Source organism: Pipistrellus hanaki (genome assembly GCF_964339955.1).
Source record: "Pipistrellus hanaki genome assembly, chromosome: 13".
Classification (NCBI taxonomy): Eukaryota; Metazoa; Chordata; class Mammalia; order Chiroptera; family Vespertilionidae; genus Pipistrellus; species Pipistrellus hanaki.
Genome location: NC_140515.1, coordinates 35,486,979 through 35,509,684, shown reverse-complemented (window position 1 = coordinate 35,509,684; position 22,706 = coordinate 35,486,979). Strand labels below are relative to the sequence as shown.

At 36.4% G+C, this 22,706-nt stretch overlaps 1 protein-coding gene across 2 annotated transcripts in view; it reads right to left on the bottom strand.

Moving 5' to 3' along the window:
• The window catches only part of RYK (receptor like tyrosine kinase), an 82,388-nt gene that overhangs the window by 2,925 nt on the left and 56,757 nt on the right, over nucleotides 1-22,706 (bottom strand). For both annotated transcript variants that reach the window (XM_084902139.1, XM_084902140.1), the window contains exons 10-14: nucleotides 19,699-19,768; nucleotides 17,882-18,014; nucleotides 16,425-16,534; nucleotides 16,101-16,260; nucleotides 134-270 (exon numbers count right to left, since the gene is read on the bottom strand). In XM_084902139.1, the coding sequence (XP_084758265.1) occupies nucleotides 134-270; nucleotides 16,101-16,260; nucleotides 16,425-16,534; nucleotides 17,882-18,014; nucleotides 19,699-19,768 (610 nt within the window). The remainder of the gene's footprint in view (nucleotides 1-133; nucleotides 271-16,100; nucleotides 16,261-16,424; nucleotides 16,535-17,881; nucleotides 18,015-19,698; nucleotides 19,769-22,706) is intronic.

The following is a 22,706-nucleotide window of genomic DNA, read 5'->3' as shown; positions in this document are numbered from 1 at the left end:
CTCTGGAAGAGTCTAATTCACCGCTGAGGAGTCATTATTCTCAAAGGGAAGCTTCTGGACGCCCACTGCTTTTCTTTTATCCCAACATCGTGAAAGGAATGAAACCCATGTCTTCAAGCACAGAAACACTTACAGTTCATCAGGACAGTTGATGGGCTGGGCTATTCGGTAACCATCTTTCAGGTACGCGGCCATCTCGAAGGGGTCGATGTCCACATAGGGCGTTTGGCCCAGAGTCATGAGCTCCCACAGCGTCACTCCGAAGGCCCACTGAGGGGAAGGAAAGCACAGGACGGGTATTTAGAACAGTTGCCAGAGTGCTGCTGCCTGTGGCCAAAATAGCAGATTCACCAACACTTACGGAAAGGCAAAATATTATCTGCTAGGCTAATAAGTTAGTTTATCTTACTGGGACAAAAAAAAAAAAAGGCATTTTAGTGGATGCATCCTTTAATGTGAATATCATTAATGGATATTCTAAGGTGATTAGCTGCATTGGAAAAATTGTTTTTACTGTTGATTATAAGCAAGCAACCCAAAACTGTTAATTATAGATTCTCCTAATATGAAACTTGGTTAGTTTAAATACTGTAGCTCGCATTCACAATGGAGAAGTTGAAAATAAATATAACTTTAGCCTAACTAGAGGGAAGAGCATCCTGAAAGAGTGAAATGTGCAAAATATAATATGTAAACTATAGAATGCCCTGCATTTTTTTGTTGTAGTCACACAATTTTTTTTAAAGATGTGATTTCTTTCTTTAAAATATATTTAATTGATTTTTTACAGAGAGGAAGGGGAAGGGATAGAAACATTGATGAGCAAGAAACATCAATCAATCAGCTGCCTCCTACACACCTCCTATTAGGGATGTTCCCACAACCAAAGTATATGCCTTTGACCAGAATCAAACCTGGGACCTTTCAGTCCGCAGGCCAATGCTCTATCCACTGAGCCAAATTGGTTAGGGCTGTGGTCAGTAAACTGTGGCTCACGAGCCACATGCGGCTCTTTGGCCCCTTGAGTGTGGCTCTTCCACAAAATACCATGGCCTGGGCGAGTCTAGTTTGAAGAAGTGGTGTTTGAAGAAGTTTAAGTTTAAAAAATTTGGCTCTCAAAAGAAATTTCAATCATTGTAATGTTGATATATGGCTCTGTTGACTAATGAGTTTGCTGACCACTGGGTTAGGGCATATTCACATAATTTAAATTAACAGGTGAAAGTACCCTGAGAAGGTATCTCCCAACCTTGCTTGAGTAAAAGAACAGATTTATTTAAAAGTAATCTGTTCTCAAGTGATATTTTCCCCTCGAATACCATGTTGATGTCTTTTCTTATAAGGATATTAATTATTTTGGATTATAAAGTCCACCCTAAATGAGTATGACTTCATTTTAACATTTTACTGCAATGACCCTATTCCCAAATAAAGCCACATTCTGAGGTACTGTGCCTATTTTGTGTGTGTGTGGGGGGGGGGGGGGGGTAAGGGGAGTAGAGAAGCAAACAATTCAATCCACAACACAACCCTACACTAACTCTTTCGGAAGTAGGGAACACTTCTAACCTCATTCTGAGGCCAGTGAAATACCAAAACCAAAGAGTTCAGCCTTTGGGCACTTAGTATCTTTTTCATTAACAGTAACCATTAGGGAGCAGTAACATCCTGGACATCTGTGCTTTTTGGTGGTGGTGGAGTGGGGGGACAGGAAATTGATGGAGATGGAAGGAACATTTTAAATCTCCATAAAAGCAGAGCCTACTGGTTTAAGTGGAACATTCCAGTCCACTTAAAAATGACAAAAATGCTGTCAAGTTAATAAAAATTAAAGGAAGCTGCATGCTTACATACAGGTATTTAGTCTACATAATAACTTCCTCTCTGTGAACTTTTAGTACTGACACTGATTAGTACAAATGATGCTTAATTTTTAAAATTGTGTCCAACTTCCATTGGGAAGGTAGTTCCCTAGACAGGATAGAATCCAAAGAAGGGAAACTGGTCAGAATAGATTTCCCACCCATGGAGCAGCTGTGGGGAAGGATAATCAATCCAAACCAGATTTTGGAGGAAGAAACAGTGGGAAGTGATAACAAACAGATACTGCCACTTTGTACACGGGAATAGATCTCCGTCCTGACAAGGGAGGAACATTCTAACAACTTCGGGCTGTAAGGGGCTTTCACTGTCATTTTAATGACTGGCGTGTGCACAGGTACTGCAACAGATCAATGAGTAGAAACTGACTTTTAAAAATTACGCTTTTTGCATTGTTTTGTCCACATTATTATCGCTGAGCATTCACCCAAGGTTCTCATATTAAAAACTGCAATGCTAATAAATGCCAAAAAACAAACAAACAAAAAAAGGACAATAAAGCCAAAGGGTGCACTGCAGTTTCATTTCCTTAAAAGCCAAGTGATTAATTGCATGTTGGCTCACCAGCCCTTCAAAAAAAAAACAAAAACAAAAAAAAACCAAGACCAATAGCACAGGATGATTTGTGGAAAACTTGTTCTCTGCAAGTCTTCTGATAACTGAACCATTTAAAACTCAGACAGACTTAGTCTATAATTTCCTTGAGTTTGACGTCATTGGAAAGGGAGTGATAAGAAGGTCACGTTGTTTTTTCCAGAGTTTTATAAAAGGCTGCTGCCACTGTTAGAAGGGTCTCAAGGTCTGGGCCATTCTTACTCAGTGCTATTCTTACTAAATGTTAAAATGTGGCTGAGTGTTTTGCAGATGCAGCTGTAAACAGAAAGAGCTGACAGGAACTCAACCAGATTAAGGAAAGCCAATTACAATGAAGAAATCAACATGTATTTAACCACATAGTGTATATAAGCAATGCCTACGCCTCTGCAGAGTGGCAGAGCTATGGCTACCAGGCCCATCTTTTTCACTTGCTGAAAGAAAACAAAACTACCTTGCAGCAGCCCTGAACCCCTTGAGTTCAATAACACTATGTCCATTTAAAGAACGTTTAGAGAATAACAAATTCTATTCATTTTATTCCTCTTCTCACAACTTATGTTATTTTATAATTTTAAATATACAGTATATAAAGCATCCTTTTCAACTAACAATGTATTCTGATGTGACTTGTCAAAAACGGTACAGATAAAATTATTTTTCCTCTATTATGACATGTTAACTAACGCTGGGGCTAGTAAGAGATTTCCATGCTGTTACTTCAGGAACTTAAAATGCAAGGCTGACCTCAGTATACTACATGGATGAGAAAAAAAATGTTGTCAAATTCTTGATTTTTCCATCTGACCACAGTAAGAGCATAATTAAGTGTTCTATGGCTAGGCCTTTCTGTTAATACTAGATACCTAACATCCCTCTCTCGTGGATAGTGGAAATGGGTTCCAATCCTACCAAAGTGCAATTAATTTAATCTGGGCCAAGTGCTTTCCAAGCCTGACCAACAAGAATTATCTGGGGTACAGACTTCCCAGTCCTATCTTGAAGGTTCTGAGGCCTGGAACATAGTATTTTTAACAGGAATCCTAGCTGTGTCTTAAGATCCAGCAAATTTAGGCACTCGTCTTAGATATGTTAGCAGAGGTGGTCAGACAGCAGACAGTTTTCATTTTTATTGTAGTATGGCCGACATACAATGACCTGCCTGCGCATAAAGTGTTTGATTTGTAAATTCTGACCTCCGTAGACACCCCAGAAACCACTGCAACATCAAGAAAATAAACACCTCCATAATCTCCAAAAGATTCTTCCTGCTCTGATCCTTGTCCTTTCACTCCTACATAACCATCTGCTTTCTGTCATTATAGAGGTTTGTATTTTCTAAAATTATACATAAATGGAATTATTTAAACTGTGTACTTTTTTCTTTTTTTGCCGAGCTTCTTTCACTCAGAATAAGGATTCTGAGACTTATCCCTGGAGCAGCATGTTTCAACAGTTCATCCTTTTCCACTGTTGAATTGTATGAATGCAGTGATTTGTTTATCCATTTACCTGTGGATGGACATCTGGATTATTTCCAGGTTCAGCCTCTAAAAATAAAGCTGCTATGAACATTTGTGTATAAGTATTTGTAAGGACATACGCTTTCATATATCCACCAGCAAAATGACTGAAGTGGTACATATATGTTTAACTTTTTAAGAAACTGCCAAACTGTTTTCCAAAGTGAATGTACAAATTAGATCTCCACCAGCAGTGTAAGAGCTACAGTTCCTCCATATCCTTGTAAACACTTCATCTTCTCCATTTTAGTCATACTGGTGGGTGTGTAATGGTGTTTCATTGCACTTTCCTGATGACTAATGATATTGACCCTATTTTCATGCGATTATTTGCAATTCGTATATCTCTGCTGGTGAAGTGTCTCTTCAAATATTTGCCCATTTTTGTCTTGGGTTGCTTTTTTGAGTTTTGAGAGTACTTTTATATATTCTGTATATATGTCCATTACCATATATGTGTTGTAAATGCTTTTCTCTATATGACTTGTCTTTTCATTCTCTTAACACTGTATTTCAAAAACAACAAATTTTAAATTTTTATGTAGTCTAAATTTTTTTTATAGATTTTGGTGTATTTATCTATGAAATCTTTAACACAAGATTTTCTTCTATGTACTTTTCTAGACACTTTATAGTTTTAGATTTTGAATTTTGTTTATAGTCTATTGAGTTAATTTTTGTGTACGGAGGATGGTAAGGATCAAGTTCATTTTTCTGTAGCTGGATATCCATTGCTCTAGGACTGTGTGTTTAACAGAAAATTCTCTCTCCACTGAATTGCCTTTGCACTTTTGTTGCAAATTAGTTGAACCATTCATTTAGTTACTCTATTTTGTTCCAATGATCTATCTACCTTAAGGCTAACACCAGGCTGTCTTGGTTACTATAATCTGAAATCAGACCTCCAATTCTGTTCTCTTTTCAAAGCTGTCGTGGCTACCCTAGGTCCTATGTATGTTCACATGAATTTTAGAATCAACCTGCCAATTTCTACCAAAAAAATTAAAAGGCTTGCAAAGATTTTCTTTGAGACTATGTTACATCTTTATGTCAACTTAGAGAGAGCAAACATCTTAATACTGAGTTTTCTAACTAGTAAACATGGTATAGTTTTCCACTTATCCAGGCCTATAATTTCTCAGAAGGATGTTTTTCTAGCTTTCATTGTATAGGTCTTTCCATGTTTTGTCAGATATATTCCTAAGAATTTTATATTTTTGATGCTTTTTATGTTAAAATAAAACCTTTGATTTCTGATTTTTCATTATTAGTGTACAGTAATCCAATGAATTATTGTGCATTGATTTTGTATCCTGAAATCTTTATAAACTTATCTGTTAGTTCTAGTAGCTATTTTGTATATCTCACTGGATTCCTCATAGATGGTTGTATCCACAAATAGTACTTTTTTCTGTCCAATCTTTTATTGCCTTTTATTTCCTCTTCTTGCCTTAGTGTGCTGGCTGAAACCTCACGTACAATACTGAAGAGAAGTGATGAGAGCTGATATCCCTCTTATCCCTGTTATTAGGTAAAAAGCATTCCGACTTCCAGCAGTAAGTGTGATATTAGCTGTAGATTTTGGTTTTTGTAGATGCCCTTCATCAGATTGAGGAAGTTCTCTTCTCTTCTATTCCTAGACTGCCAACAATTTTTATTAGGAATGAAGTTTGAATTTTTGTCTAATACTTTTCTGCATCTACTGAGATGATCATCTGGTTTTTCTTTTTTAGGGTGTTACTACAGGAAATTGCCCTGTTTTATTTTTAAAATATATTTTATTGATTTTTTACAGAGAGGAAGGGAGAGGGATAGAAAGCCAGAAACATCAATGAGAGAGTAATATCGATCAGCTGCCTCTTGCACACCCCCTACTGGGGACATGCCCGCAACTCAGGTACATGCCCTTGACTGGAATCGAACCAGGGACCCTGGAGTCTGCAGGCCGATGCTCTATCCATTGAGCCAAACCAGTTTGGGCTCTGTTTTATTTTTAAATGGTAAAACAAACTTGTATTCTTGGGATAAAGTCTATGTGGTCATATTATTTTTAAAATATATTTTTGATTTCTATTTACTAAACTTTAGGTTAAAATTTTTGAATTTAGGATCATGAGGAATAATGAGCTATAGTTTTCTCATCTTTGATATTGTTTCAGGTAATGCTAACCTTATAGGATGAATTAGAAAGTATTCTTTCCTCAATTTTCTGAAAATTACATAGAATATGTATTATTTCTTCCTGGAATGTTTGAGATAATCAACAGTGTTCTAGAATTCATTATGGACCTGGAGTTTTCTTTCAGGCTTTTAATTATTTAATAGGCATATAGGGCTGTTCTAATTATCTACTCCCTGAGTGAGCTTTGAAAGTCCTTATCTCCCAAAGAATCTGTCCATGCCTAAATTTATTGGTAAACAGTTGTTCATAATATTTTACTACTGAATATGAGAATCTGTAATGATGTTATCTTTTTTTTTTTGGTTTTATTTTATTATTTTTATTTATTTATTTATTTTATTTATTTATTTTCACCTTTTTCTTTTTTTTTAAATCAATCTTTATTGTTCATATTATTACAAAAGTTCCTCATTTTTCCCCCCCTCCACCAGGTTCCCACCCCACCCTCTGCCCTTTCCCCACCCCCCATTGTCCTCATCCATAGGTGCACCGTTTATGTTCAGTCTCTTCCCGCATCCACCACTCCCCTTTTCCCCGAGAATTGTTAATTTGCAGCAACTTTTTCCCCCCGTTAGTCTAGAAAGAGATTGTTAATGATATACTCAAAGAGTTAAGCATTGGTTTCACTGATTTTCTCTCGTTTTTCTGTTTTGCATTTCACTGTCTTCTGTTAAATCTTTATCATTCCCCTTTATCTACTTACTTGGTTTTTAATTTGTTCTTATTCTAGTTTTTTCCATTTCTAATATTGATGTTTATTAGTATTGTATATATCCCCAAATTTTTGTAATGTGTTTAATTCAAGTCTAAATACTTTGTAATTTCCCTTTTGCTTTTTTCTTTGACACATGAGTTATCTATTAATAGAAGTATACTGTTTAGTTTCTAAATATTTGGGGATTTTCTAGATTCCTATTTTTTATTTTTAAATTAATTACACTGTAATCATAAATCCTTTTTATGAATTAAATCTTTTTAAATTTATTAACTTGTTTTATGGCTCAGAATATGGTCTAGCTTAGTAAACATTCTATATACTCTTGAAAAGAATATGCATTCTGCTGTTGTTGGAATGGAGTGTTCTGTAATTGTTAATTAAATCTAGTTGGTTGACAATGTCATTCAACTTACTTTCTATTTGATCACTTACTGAGAGGGATTGGAAATGTTTTCAATTATCTTTTAAAGAGATATAAATAAAAGAAAAAAATCTTTGTATTATCCATGCAGTTACCATTTCTGGTGCCCTTTGTTCCTTTGTATAGATCCGGATTTCCATGTGGCATCATTGGTTTCTAAAGGATTTCCTTCAATATTTCTTGTAGTGTGGGCTTGCTGGTGATGAATTTTTTAGATATTTTGTTCTGAAAAAGTCTTTACTTCTCCTTCATTTTTGAAAGATTTTTCCTGGCTATAGAACTCTATTTTCATAGCTTTTTCTTACAGTGCTTTAAAAACACTGCTTCACTGTTTTCTCTCTTGCATTGCTTCCAATGAGATATTTGCTGCCATCCTTTCCCTGGTTCCTTTGTTAAACATTTTAACATGTATTGTTGTTTTCTGGCTGCTTTTAATATTTTTTCTTTATCACTCGTTTTGAGCAATTTGACTATGTGTTGTGGTTTAGTTTCTTCAGGCTTCCTGTGTTTGGGATTTGCTGAGTCCTTAGATCTATGGGTTTATATTTTTTCCCAAATCTGGAAATATTTCAGTTGTTACTTCTTCATTATTCTTTCTATCCACCTGACCCTCCACTCATGTCTTTGGAGATCTCAATTATACATATATTCAGCAAACTGAAGCTGTCCACCAGCTCAACAAGAGAGCCTTCTTCAGGATTTTTCTCTATCTTCTCTCTCCTTTCTCTTGCTTTACTCCCATCTCAGAAGGGAAGTGGACTTCCTCCTGTGCCAAGACTGTATCTTTACCTGGAATCCTGGGTGCATTCATCCATCATCTCTTAGACCCACCCCTCCAATAACCGCGTTTCCAACCTTTTTCTCCCTATTGCTTCCCTGGCCTAACAACCCAATACAGTGAGAAAAAAGCCCACAAAAATAACAAAATAGAGCCTCTCTTGATCCTGCCATCCCATCAAGCAATGATCTTTCCATTTCTCTTCATAGCTGAACTTCAAAGTGTAAATATTTATTGCTGCCATGTATTCACCTTCCATGGTGTCAAATATCAATCTATCTTTAATGATTTACTAAAGTTGCTTGTTTAAAAGCCTCTTTTTTCAACCCCCCCCCCCCCCAATGGTATCCTCATTCTTTCTGACCACAGCAAATATGTTTACAGACTACATTCTCCTTGAAACTATTTTCTTCCCTGGCTTCTATGACACAGCATTCTCTGGATTCTCTTCCTATCTCTCCATTTTCTTTCTTTTCTCACTAATTAAAAATAAGCATTTCCTATCCCCTTGGTTTTCTTCTCTCTAGAAATTCACTCCCTTTGGGGTCAAATGCTCTTGTTCATTCAATCACCACTTTTAGGAAGTTAATGTCCAGTTTCTAATATCCTGCTTCTATGCCTTCACAGAATTCCAGACCCACATTCTTGAACTCAACATGCCCCATATCAAATTAATCATGTTTCCCCAAACCAGATATTCTACCCACTGTCTTCAATTATGTTACATCTTCACAGTGGTTTAGGATTTATTGCAACAGCAGAACTAAATAAAAGCACAAATCAAAGACTGCACTCAAGTTTTCAGAAACATGGGCCCTGAGTAAAAAAGCACAGTAGACATTTATGCAATAGAGCTAATAGTTAAGAGGGTAGGTGGGTGGGGGAGCTCTAGCCACAAAGTTGAATTAATAAGTCATTTACTCAGATAATAACTGTGGTTAAGAGAACAAATGGGATATCTGATGGGAAGTCTGTGGGAGTGGGACTAAGACAAATGTGAGGATTCAACATGGAAATGGAGAGCAAAGGCCAGTGTAAGGCCATTCAGGACTCATATAGAGCCAAGTACACAGTTCTCCAAAGATATGATCAGTACTGCTGGCTGAGACTGTTCTTAAAATAAATGACCCCAAAGGCATACATATGGATGTCAACTTCAATTCCGTGACTATGGAACATCTGCTAAGGGAAAACAAGTAAAGCAGCGTTCCCATTGCCCATTCTGGGAAGAATGACTTATCCATAAATATATAAGGCAACATGTGATAGGTGTTAGGTAGGTATAAAAGTCTCCGGGGAATCAAAAAAAGACAAAATCAAAGGTCATAAAGGGCCTTGGCAAGGTGGTTCAGTTGGTGGAAGTGTGGTAACATGCAGGTTTCATCTCTGGTTGGGGAGTATGGAAGGCAACTAACTGACCGATGTTTCTCTCCCTAAAATTGATGAAAAACATCAATAAAATAAATAAATAAATAAATAAATAAATAAATAAATAAATAAATAAATATATAAATAAATAAAGGTCATAAAAGGCCTTGGTATATTTGGAACCAGCAGGAATTCCAGATTTGCTGAAATGCAGAATATAAGGAAATGTACAGGGGATTTATGAAGCTAAAAAAGGACGAGGACACTAAGATTAAGGAACAGGGCTCTAAAAAACAGGGAAGGAGTTTGGATCTTCAAGTCTTCACTTTGAAGAGCAAACCATCATAGAGAAATATTCCTAGTAGTGGAAGATTGAGTTTATTGGACTTACTAAGATTAAGCAATTTTCACAAGTCTTCAAATCTGACACTCCAATGTGTACAAGGTACAGGCTTTATTAGAGTATACTAAAAGCCCAGTGCATGAAAATTCATGCACTGGACGAGGAAGTGGGGGGTCCCTCAGCCTGGATTACCTCCTCTTATAATCCGAGAGCCCTCAGGGTTGGGAGGCGACCAGGCAATCAGGGGAAGGCGAAGCCCCATCACACCTCTGCTGTTGCCACTGCCAGCAGCACAAGCCTCAGCCGGCCATGGTTACCTGAGCCTGAGGCGGCCCTGGGCACTGGGCAGCCACCAATCGAGGCCTGCCTATGCCTCAGGCCAGCTATGGGAGGCTGGGGGACTGAGGGGACTGGGTGCTGTCAACTTGTGGCTGTGTGCGCCACCATCTTCGAGGGCATAGGAGTCAATTAACCTATTCCCTCTTTATTGGCTGTGAGTGCTGCCATCTTTGCAATGGCGTAAGGGTCAATTAGCATATTCCTACTTTATTAGATAGGATATCCCTTCTAACTATTCAATTTTTTTAAAGATTTTATTATTCTGTGAATTTTAATTTTTCAGACACATTTTCTAGGCCTTTTCAATAACTATAACTGAAATACCTGGTATACACTTACAAGATTATGTTACCCTAAAACAGTTTTACTATTTAAACTTTAAGATCCAATAAATTTATACAAGTACTAACCCTTGAAGAGATTGGGTCCTTTTAATAATTCTTCAATGTTAATTATTAACTAAAACTCTTAATACTCCTCCAGATTTTATCACTGTGGCTATTATTTTTTAATTCCTGCTAAACAAACATACCCAAATGTACAATGACTATATAAAATGCATTGATTGCATCACATATCGAATTTAGTATGTGTGTTGCTAACACCACTTCAAAAATCACCTATCTTTAGACAGAGTATTACACGTGACTGAAAAGATACTCCTTATGCTGTAAATCTGTCCTTGGATCTGTGATTAGGGAAGACAGAAGAGCCAACACTGGATGCCTACCAGGTCGTCATACATTTCTGCTATTTATAGCATGTTCCTCCACTGTCCCAGATGCTTAGACACTGCTCCACCAGCGCACTGGGTCTATCTGAAGGGAATGTTACATACAAAGGGTGGGGCAGGAATGCTAACAAGATCTCTTAAGGAAAATATCTATTCTTAGGGAGAGCCAAACACCGGAAATACATCAAGGGCAATTACTCAATCAAAAAAATAGCAACTAGTCACCTCTGGCAGTAAATCCATTCATTCCTCATTCCCAGGGAATATTAGGTCTAATAAATACTTTTAAATAAAACTAAATAATCTCTTCTTAATTTTAAACTTCAAATCTTTATTTCCTAGTGTCTGAAAGATACTATCACCTCTTTAGCCTTTCCTTAATATCTTTATATCAATTCCTCTTAACCTGAATTTAATATTTAAACAGCAAGTATAAGATTGTTGATGTATAAAGTCTGCAACCATAATGGCAGCAAATACATAGTAAGCATTTAAGCATTATTATAAAATTAATAATGAAGATAAAAAATAAAACAAATAGTTTTCTAGTGGGATTGAGAAAAAAAAAAAGAGCTCATGGACATGGATAGCAGTGTGGTGACTGTGTGGGGTGGGGAGGTGGAGAAGATATAGCGGAGATAATGGTGATGGGGGAAAGGATTCTCTGAAAAGTATGGTTTTGTCTTTGAAACTAGAGTAGTTCTAGGTCAAAAGACCAATCCTCATGGGTAAGTTATGAATATGAGTTTCTTCTGCTCAGGTCAGCTCAGGGCGTGGCAATGACTTTCCAAGGGACTGGGCAGTGCTTACGAGTCATAAGAAGCACTCTTCTGTAAATGCCCTACCTAGAGAACTTCATAGATTTCCCTCCTCCAGGTAATGTTTCATGTTTACAAAATAAATAGAAGCCCAGCACCCTAAAAACTGTTCAAATATCTTGAAAGATCTCCTTGTGGCCATAAACCACACTGATGTGATTAGAATCAAAAACATTTCCTTGACTTGTTTATCCCAAGAAAATGCTTTTTAAACACAATGTAATACCATAAAGACAAGAAAACCAACAAGAACGAAACTCTTAATTGTGCATTCTTGATTGCATTTAGTCTCTTAATAAATGATAGTCTTTTAACAGAATTGTTAGCTACTATAATTAGCTAAATTATTCAAAGAAAATATAAATCAAAAATTATTTTCATTCAAATGAAAAGGAAAAGAAAGTCACCAAAAAAATCTATGATGGGATTCATATCTGATGAAAACAGAATAAAAACAATATTCAGAAATTCTTAAGAATGCCCATGATGACATCATAGCTTAAAATAATGTTTGAAAGAGATTTATAACTAGTCAAATCTAGTTGTGCGCATTTCCTAAGTTCAACAGTTAGAAGCTGATATTAGCTTTATAAGAATCTTGACATATTGAAATATAGAATCTTTCTATTAAAAATTGTGAAAACACAATCCAGGGACATAATGTATTATTTGTACGATGGAAAACATTTAGTATATTCCTAAAAAAGTCATGTAGAGATTTTAACTATAAAAAAAAAAACAAAAATGTTAAAAGGACAAAGAAAATGTCCCCTCCAAAGCCGTAATATAATTAGTTGTTACATTTATACCCAAATATGTATTTTACATGTGTAGAGACTCTGGTGGGAGGGAGGCTATATTACCGGTTTTACATGTGAATCTGCATGATGTTTTTCAGCCCAAAAGCAGAAAATTAAGTGTAGCTTTTAAATTCCCAGCTCCATCCATAATGAAAAAAAAAAAACAAACACAATAATTATACCTATACATTTTTTTTCTGATTTATACTATTATTTTTTAAATATATTTTGAATTATAGTTAACATACAATATTATATTAGTTTCAGGTATACAATACAGTGACACAATATTTTATACCTTATGAAGTGATCCACAATAAGTCTAGTAACCATCTGTCCCTCACAAAGTTATTACAAATATTATTAACCTTTGCTTTGGGAGGGTTCGATACCCAGTCAAGGCACATGCCTAGGTTTCAGGCTCAATCCCCAGTAGGGGGCATGCGGGAGGCAGCCCATTGATGATTCTCTCTCATCATTGATGTTTCTATCTCTCCCTCTCTCTTCCTCTCTGAAACCAATAAGAATATATTTTTACAAAACCACAAAAGAACTGTTTTAAAGCCAAAGTTAAACCTGTCGTGTGTGTGTGTGTGTGTGTGTGTGTCTCCCCCCCCCCCCCCCCCCCCCCCGCCACACACACACACATACCCTATAAACAGTTTTGCTTAATATAGAAACTGGTGAAGAATTCCAGCTACGATTCAGAACTCCTGACTAAAGATTTGGTAACCCTAAAAACAAGCACCCTAAAAACATGTACAGTTTGGTCCTTACTGTCATTCAATACAGCAGCTGTGTGCTGGCCAAAACTCCAATTCTGTTTTCTCTTTTTATGTTATTTGAGAAAAAACAAAAACAACAAAAAAGCAACCCTCCCTGCTAAAGAAAAGTTCCACGTTTTCTTTAGATGCTTTGCATATTTGTACGGTTTTACTTGAAGTTGTAACTTCTTGACAACGTTAGAGAAGTTTTATTCTATTATGAAGCTCTGAGAAAACAGATGAGGCCTCGTTCCCCACTGCTACACAAGCTGAGCCCTTAGGGTTCGGATCTAAGAGACTGGATGTGTTTCCACCCAGGCCTCTGGCTGGAACGGCCATGGCAACAAGAAGCCAGTTTTTGTCCACCGTGAACCTGTGCAGCTGCTCCTCAAGGAAAACCTCCCTTCCTCATCATCACCCATATGACAAGTGTCAGATATGTCGGTTTTTCTTCCTGAGAATGGTTGATTTTAAATTAAGTTAAAACAAAGTCTTTTGAAGATATGCACAACACAAGACCTTAATTAACAGAAAAAAGGCAAAAGACAACGTAAGTAAATTGTTCACCCACATCAAGTGAACACATTTAATCAGGACACTTGGTATATAAAAAAGGCACCCTATTATCAAATAGCTAACCTCACCTCTGAAAAAAGAAGAAAAGGTAATGAGATTTTAATTAACAAGAGAGGGTTTCTCCCCTTATCAACTCACTCTAATGTCAAAGATTTCAAATTAAAATATCAGGTTTTCAATATGGAAGTCTTAAATAATTTCAATTACTGAATGTAGCACGTTGAAAGATGGCCCAAAGATATGTCCACATTCAAACCCCTGAGACTTGTAAATATTATCTTATGTGGCAAAAAAAAGTGATTAAGTTAAAGACCTTGAGACTAAGAGCTTATCCTAGCTTATGTAGCTGGGTCCTACATACAATCATATCCGTCATTATGAGAGGCAGAGAGAGTTTTGAGAGACAAACACACAGGGAGGAGAGAGTGACCTGAATATGCAGCAGGGAGAGGCAGCCCCAAACCAGGAAACGGCAGCCGCCCCTGAAGCTGGGAGGGGTAAGGAAGGTTTGCCTGGGAGCCTCTGGAGGAAGCAGAGCCCTGCCTGCATCTGGATTTCAAACATTTGGCTTCCAGAACTCAACTCTGAGAGAATAAATCTCTGTCACTGCAAACCACCAAGGTGGTTGTAATTTGTTACAGCGGCCACAGGACACTAATCCACTGAGGGAAAGAGTGCGTTAAAAGAATAATTCTTCAAACACACACACTTACTAGTAGAAGTAAAAGGTTAACTCGATACTATAAATAAAATGAGACACAATATATAATAACATAGCAAGCCCATTTTTTACAGTTGTAACTTTGAAACAAATTATTCTATTTAGGACTTCACATGTAACACTAACAGATATCACTGATCATTCAGTGTTTGCAGTTAGCACAAAAATTATGATAGCAATTGCTTCTTTTTTAAAGTATGTTTTTATTGATTTTAGATAAGAAGGGAGAGGGAGAGAGAAAAACAACAATGAGATAGAATTACTGACTAGCTATTTCCTGCACACCCCAGAGAATCAAGCCCCCAACCCAGGCATGTGCCCTGAACGGGAATCAAACCATGACCTACTGATTCATGGGTCAACTATTCAACCACTGAGCCACACCAGTTGGGCACAAATCTTTATTTTATTCTGCAATCCCATTCTATCCCAAAATACTTCTTTATACCTACACTCTGAATGTTTTAAAAAGCTACTTTGTAACCAAAAATATGTTTCCATAGCTGCTTGTACTTATACCTACCTTATCTGCAGTTTAAGCTAACCTCTGAATATTCACTACAATAAAGAGACAGGAAAATAAATTCATCTTTCAAAACAGATTAAAAAGTGACAGAACTTAAAAATGCCTGCAAAATATCCATAAGTAGATGTGACTTCTGAAACTGAACTTTACTAAGTATAAAGAATCCCACTTCGTGATCTGCTCGAGTGGGCAGACCACCCAGAAGCTGACAGAGGGAAAGAGTGACATCTGAGGAATTATAAATTACACAGGTCGTAATACTTAGAAGAGGTCATTTTAAAAAAGAAAGCAGTAAATTTTTGTGATCTTGGAACCAACCACTTGGTCATTCTGAGACTTCAATAAGAAAATAAGAATAATCAAATACTGTAACCTCTCTAAGCCTCAATGTTGTTACCTTTAATACTGAGATAATCAAGCTGAAACTGGTTTGGCTCATTGGATAGAGAGACGGACTGCGGACTGAAAGGTCCCAGGTTCGATTCCGGTCAAGGGCATGTACCTTGGTTGCAGGCACATCCCCAGTAGGGGCTGTGCAGGAGGCAGCTGATCGATGTTTCTAACTCTCTCTCCCTTTCTCTATGTAAAAAATAAATAAAATAATAAAAAAATAGATACTGAGATAATTGTAGTTGCCTACCCCATAGTGTTAACAGTGCTCCTCATGGGGTTATTGTGAGAGGCCACACAATGATGGACCGTGGTTTGGGTCACAGCTTCTCTCCATAAACTGGCTGACTGAGCTAACTACACTTGCTTTCTCAATGAAAAATTTCAGGGAAAAGTTACTAGATTTCAATAGTAATAATCCTATGTAATAAAGAGCTAATATGCTAATTAGATTGAACAGCAGAACGACTGTCCAGATGACCTTTTAGACGAAGCAGTTGCTGTGAGGGCTGAGCCCTTTGCACAAATTTCGTGCATCAGGCCTCTAGTAACAACAACAACAACAACAACAATAAACCAGAAAGCCTTGTTTCCATTTTGTTGAAATCTGTGCCCCAGCACTTACCACATCACTAGCGCTGGAGAACTCATTATTAACCAGACTTTCCAGAGCCATCCACCGAACTGGCCTGTTTTCATTGTCCCCCAGACAGTGGTAGTCCATGGGGAACAAGTCTCTGGAGAGGGCATTGTCTGTGATCTTAACTTGAAGTGTGTCATCAATGCTAAAAAGTAAAGATACAAATATCAAATGCAATCAGAGTATTTAAAAAATATAGGTCATAATTACTCGTAAATACAATATGATTCCCACTGTGACTTCTGGAAAGAACCCCAAACCCAAGGAATACTAAACATTGGATGACAGTGATGAGCCTGTGGCACCTACACACAGTTCCTAGCAGCCAGGTCTTTGTGGATGACTTCCCTTCTGGCCAGGTAGCTCATTCCACAGGCAATCTGAATCGCCATGTGCACCAGGTCTTGCTGAGAAATTGCCTGTGGGAACAGAAGATGACAAGGTTTGCAGTTAGCACAAAAATTATGATGGCAGCTGCTTATTTTATTCCATAATCCCACTCTATCCCAAAATACTTTTAATACTTGCACGCTGTTTTCTTTTTAAAGCTACTTTTTGACTAAGAATATATTCCCTGTACTTATATCTACTATAGTCCTTACTCTGTAAAATAATTTACCATTTACTTCTCTCCTCTGTTAGGTATATCTCCCCAGCATCCAGCATACACAGCAGCTAGCTGCTCCTAAGTGTCTGCTCAATGCTGAACACAAGGTAACATTTCAGATGCTTATTACTCATTAACCAGTTCTTTTCTTTTCAAATAGTTTTTAGTAGGAGATTATCCCTTAGGGGCCATTTTTAAACGACTACAAGCCTACAGCCCTCTCCACCCTGATGCCTCCAACCATTGGTTAGGAACCAGCTTTCATCCTGTCCGTTTCCAAAGCATATCAAATGTATTCAGCCAAATACTCAATGCAGCCTCTGAATCAATGCAGCCTCTGAATCCATGTTCTCCTGGCAACCGTAGTAAGTAAATTATTATACATCTTGAAACAAACTTAATGGGGCTACAAGATACAGTGGCAGCAAACCATCACGATGTGTTTGCAATCTGACTAATGCTTCACAGCTATGGCACAAGCAGTGCAGAGAAAGACACGCTTACATGACTGACATCTTACAGCCGAGCGTATTAAAAATACACCCTTCAGCCCTAGCCGGCTTGGCTCAGTGGATAGACTGAAGGGTCCCAGGTTTGATTCCAGCCAAGGGCACATGCCGGGGCTGCGGGCTCAATCCCTAGTAGGGGGTGTGCAGGAGGCGGCAGACCAATGATTCTCTCATATCACTGATGTTTCTCCCTCTCTCATCTTCTCCCTTCTTCTCTGAAATCAATAAAGAAATATTTTTTAAAAAATACAAATAAAAATACACCCTCTAGTCATCACCAGCTTTTGATATAATATGGCTCTGAATATGGACTAAATAGGCCTGTTTCCATGCCTAGAAGGGAGACCTAGTTCAAGTACCTTCAAGAGTTATTAGAGAAATGACTAGGAAGGTTTATGGAGATTTTGAGGTGATTCTAAATAAACACACAGTAGGTATAAAGAAAAACTTCAGCATCAGCAAAGTGTACACCCTTAGGCAGGAATCATAAAGCAATCTTCCTCCAGACCAACAGGTTATAAACACCATCTAATTCACTTTGAGGTTTTTTGCAGGCCTTCACAGATTATAGTTAAGAATGTAAACATCTGCTTTCAAAGACAATATCAGAAATTACTGGTAAATAACTGGTATTTGGCAAATTTTCTCACCTGAGGATTATTGGCCTCTACTAATTTGCACTGCCGTAAAAACAATTTTAGATTCCCCCAATTCATGTAAGGCAATATCACCATGGGCTTTTCTCCTTCTTCTATACACACATGGGTAATAGGAAGAAGATTTCTATAAAATAATCAGAAATCAGGAGAAATACAAGTGAAACTTAAAACTTCAGGGGCTTATTTGTAATAAAAAGCAATAAAATAAAGAAAACCTAAAATAAAGTAAGAATTATCTCTAACATATGTACTTAGAAACACGATTACCATTAAAAATATAAGATTATAAATGCTCCTTTAAACTAGACTTCAACATTTCCCATAGGTGCCATCTCTCGATAGGGAACGTTATAAGCTCAAAGCTGCTTCCTGTGGACTGGATTCCCTGAAGACACATCTGGCCACACTAAATCTTTACTCTAAGGATAATTAGAGACAAATGTTTGACTCTGAGCATATTATGGTAATACCCGATTTTGTCCATCATCATACTTAAAAAAAAAAAAAAAGAAGAAGCCCTGATGCGGACTGCGGACAAGAATATGACAATCAAGAAGGCCTGTAAGGGGCCGAAACTATCACAAAAGCCAAGATGGTCTTAGCTGATCACATGGTATTTAAAATCCAATTTCCAAGCCCATAACTTACCATTAACTCTCCGTGCAACCATCTCTTTGGGCTTTAGTTTCCATACCTCTAATATAGGAATCCCACCAACCATTAAACGTTGCTGTCATGTGCAAAGCTAAGCAGTGGAAAACAACCTTACTCCTTTTTTAATTTCCATGGCACAATCAATACATTTCACCTTATTGCCTAATTGGTACCTAGAAATAACTTAGTTTTTCCCACAGTTATGTAACTTTTTATATAATTACATTATTTTCCCCTTACGCTGGAAATTCCTAGGAGGCAAAAACTAATACGGACTCTTATTTTTACACCTAATGCCTCATATTTTATATCACAGAAAGCAAGCATTTAATAAATTGTTAATAAACAGAAATAATATAGCTTTAAAAACATTCCTGTTCCTTAACTTAGCATAATCTGCTTCCAAACACGTCTAATAAAGAAAAAAGCTACAAGAGCAAGGACAATTAATATTAATTGCAGAAAGTTGCAAGCAACTTGAATGTCCAAAAAGTAAGTAAAGGAGAGCCCACCCAAACAATAGGAAAGCACGTGCCAAGAAAACAGTCAACAAGAGCTGTTATGAGAACGTGAGTAAAAGCTGATTTCATAGGAAAGCAAGACACAAAAGCCACCTGTTTGCAGGATAATTACAGTCATGGGGGGCAAGGGGGTAATAAAACTGCACAGAAAGATGCCACATATACTTACATGTACACATGCAAATAAAAACGGCAAAATGTTAATAACTAACAATGAATTTAGGAGCCAGTCTTTTTGTGTTTATTATTCTTGACTTTAGCATTCTCTAGGTTCAAAAATTTCATAACCAAGTTTTTTAGCACATGTATTATCATTATTCTATTTTTAAAGGGAAATATGCACATAAATATGCATAAACTCTCCAATGCTTAGCTCTGATTGTCCAGATGTGGGCTCACATGCTCTTGTATAGACTTCTCTGCATTTTTAAATTTTATGCTATGAGCATGCATTTCCCTTTTATACTCAGGAAACACACACACACACACACACACACACACACACACACACACACACACCAAACTATCCAAAAAGACACTATTAGATTCAGAACACATCACAAAGTTCTTAAAAGAAAAATGTGAAAATCAATGCCACCATGCTTAGCGAGTGCTGGTGGTTTTTCCTCTCACCTGTGATGAAGGCCTCGCAGCTTACAACTTTCAGTGAGCATCATTGTCACCTGGATCTCAGAAGCTTGATCTACGTCAAGAAAAAGACATTATCCTGAATGACAATTCTATATATGCGGATGGCATTACTATTCTCTGCTATTAGTAAATAACTGTCTCAAGCAAATTTAAAAAGGTCTCGCTTAAAATTCTATTGCTGTAGGTAGTGTCTTGTTGAATAGGTCAACACTAACAGAAGTCATTAAAAATAAATTTGACTACATAGAAATTAGAAATTAAGGATCTATAAACAAAGTAGAGAAGTTAATAACAGACTGGAATAATATCTGCAACACATAAGGCACACAAAGGGCTAATTTCCTTTCTGCCCCCCTTTTTGAAAGAGTTTATACAAATCAATAAGAAAAAAAATTAAAGAGAAGGCATTTCTCCACTCTTTGAAAAGAACATTTCAGTAAGCAAAAAGTATATTTTCATTATAAAATTAAAAATGAGTGACATTTAAAAAGAAAGGTCTTAGATGCTAAAAACGAGTAAAGTATATCCTTAAAAACACTTTTCAAAGAAACCATAAAAATAGTTTGTACTGTCACCAGTAAAAATAGTAATAATAATTTATAAAGCTTCTGACCAATGCAGTATTAGAGGGAGGAGAAGATATAAAGATTGGCAAAGCCAAGATCCACATCCCACCCCTACCTAGTAAAATGCAGAACCAACAGTGAAATCTGGACCACTGAGCTCAGGCTCTAGGATTACATGTCACATTCACTCATTAAAGCTGATAAACTGCAAATTTCATTTACTTCCAACTCTAACAGATGTTTCATTTACTTCCCTCTCCCACGACTTGTTATTAGTGTCCCCTTTCCAGGAAGCTTCACTTAGTTAAGACTTTTGTCGGAATGTCAAATACGTGGACAAAAAGCCAAGGATGTGGAATGCTTGGTGCTTCTTTGGGAACGGTGATCCACACCAATGTCTAGTGAAATAAACTCTAGTTGTCTAAAAACTGCTAAACATTTAGGATCACTCAGTAAATGACAGGATGTTTCTTATTATTAGTCTTCCTGTTATCTAAATAATTTTTTTTTAATTTTTTTATTGATTAAGGTCTAAATAATTTTTAACAAAATTATAGCCAGACTATTTGGGGGCTGGCAGGATGATTTTAGGATAAAAAACTAGTAATCATTGGAGGTTCACATCAGTTGGTAAGCATATACCACTTTCCCATTAACTGGTTCAGAGACCCAAATAGAACAAAAGGTAATTTCAGGATATGTCATTTTATGCATAATATTTTTCCAGTTCTTAACTTTGATATAAACATGTTCTATTAAGTAAGAGATACCTGAACTGGATGATGAACTAAGAAAATATTGAATTAGAGAAAAATAATTTTACCCACTTATTAAGAAAAAATAATTTTCTTGGATCTCTTTTCTAGTCTAGTCCTAGTCTTTTAATTTTAAATACTGAAAGATCTATTGTCAAGATGGATACACTTGAAAAGAATATCATAAAATAATGCACATTGTAAAAACTATGAGAACAAAATGATATAAAAAACATATTAAAAAACACAAGTTATAAAAGATTAGCTATTATATAAGAACTTAACACAAAAAAAACCCTCAAATTAATTCATTTATTTTATTAAATTCAATCTTGCAATCCTGTGTGAAATATTCAGATTCCTAACTTTAATCTCTAGAAATTTACATTGGAATATCTATTAAGTGTCTGTGCAAAACTATGAATTTTTTAAGACAAAGTTTGCCCTATGATAAAGGTCAATGATCATTTCAAAACATATATTTTTGCAGTTAAGCTGCACTTTTAATTGTGTAGCATGTAACAAAGCATACAGACTTGTTAAAGTACTTTCAGTTACATGTAGGCTTAATTAAGAAATAAACATAACATTGTAAAAAAATAAATCACAGAGAAAATCATGTGGAGCTCTCTAACAATCTGGAGGCGAGGGCTGTGGTCAAAGCACTTCCTCTTTGTTTCTAAGCAAATGACCATATATTGGCTGAGGACTCACTGTGCTTTCCCTTGTTTCCGCCTGGCTCAAAAAGAACATTGTCATTACAGTGGCTAGGCGTAGAACCAAGCAAGTGACTCCAACTCAAGTACATACGGAAAGAGAAATCTTATCTTGTGAAACAGTCCCAGTATCCACATTGTGTTTTCTTATCACTATTATTTCCTTCTTTCTCCCCTTCCAATCCTATGTCAACCCAATTCTGCATAGAAATCTCTTTTGTTAATTCGAGATTCATTCAGAACAAATTAATAACAGCCCACTCTAAACTGTCCAAATAATATTTATAAAGCCCAGAAGAAATATCATAATTAAGGGGAAATGTTTCCTTAAAAAATGGGGAAAGTGTAACCAAAGGCAGTGGTTATTAAATTTAGAGTTCAAAGTTTATATTTACGAAGAGTACAATGTACACTATCCTTCAAAACTAGGCAGGAATGGGAGGATAAGGACACATATGTAATACCTTAATCAATAAAGACACTCCCCTTCAAAAACAAAAACAAAAACAAAAACTAGGCAGAAAATCTGCTGGAACCTGATTTAAATATTAACCTTTAAAATTATTTTGGGGGCTAGAAAAAGTGGGTGAATAATATAACACTGAACAATATAGTGAGTTACACCATCTACTTAGAAAAGATAAAAAGTGTGTGTTTGTACCACCCTTAAACAAGCAATTTTGCTAAATTCAAATAATCAAATTCAAATCCCAAAGAATTTTTGTTAGATTAGTACAACCCAACTTTTTAGAAACAATAAACATGCCTTCCATGAATCCCCTTAAGTAAATTTAGAAACAAGTTCTCTCAAACCAACTTTGTAAACATCATAAAGTTGTCACCTCCTATTCATAAAATTGAATTGAATTTTCCCCTCAATTTCTGTATTCAAAATGTTAAATTTGTTTTTTTAAAATTAATATCTTGTCATCTCAATCTATATGAGTCAGACA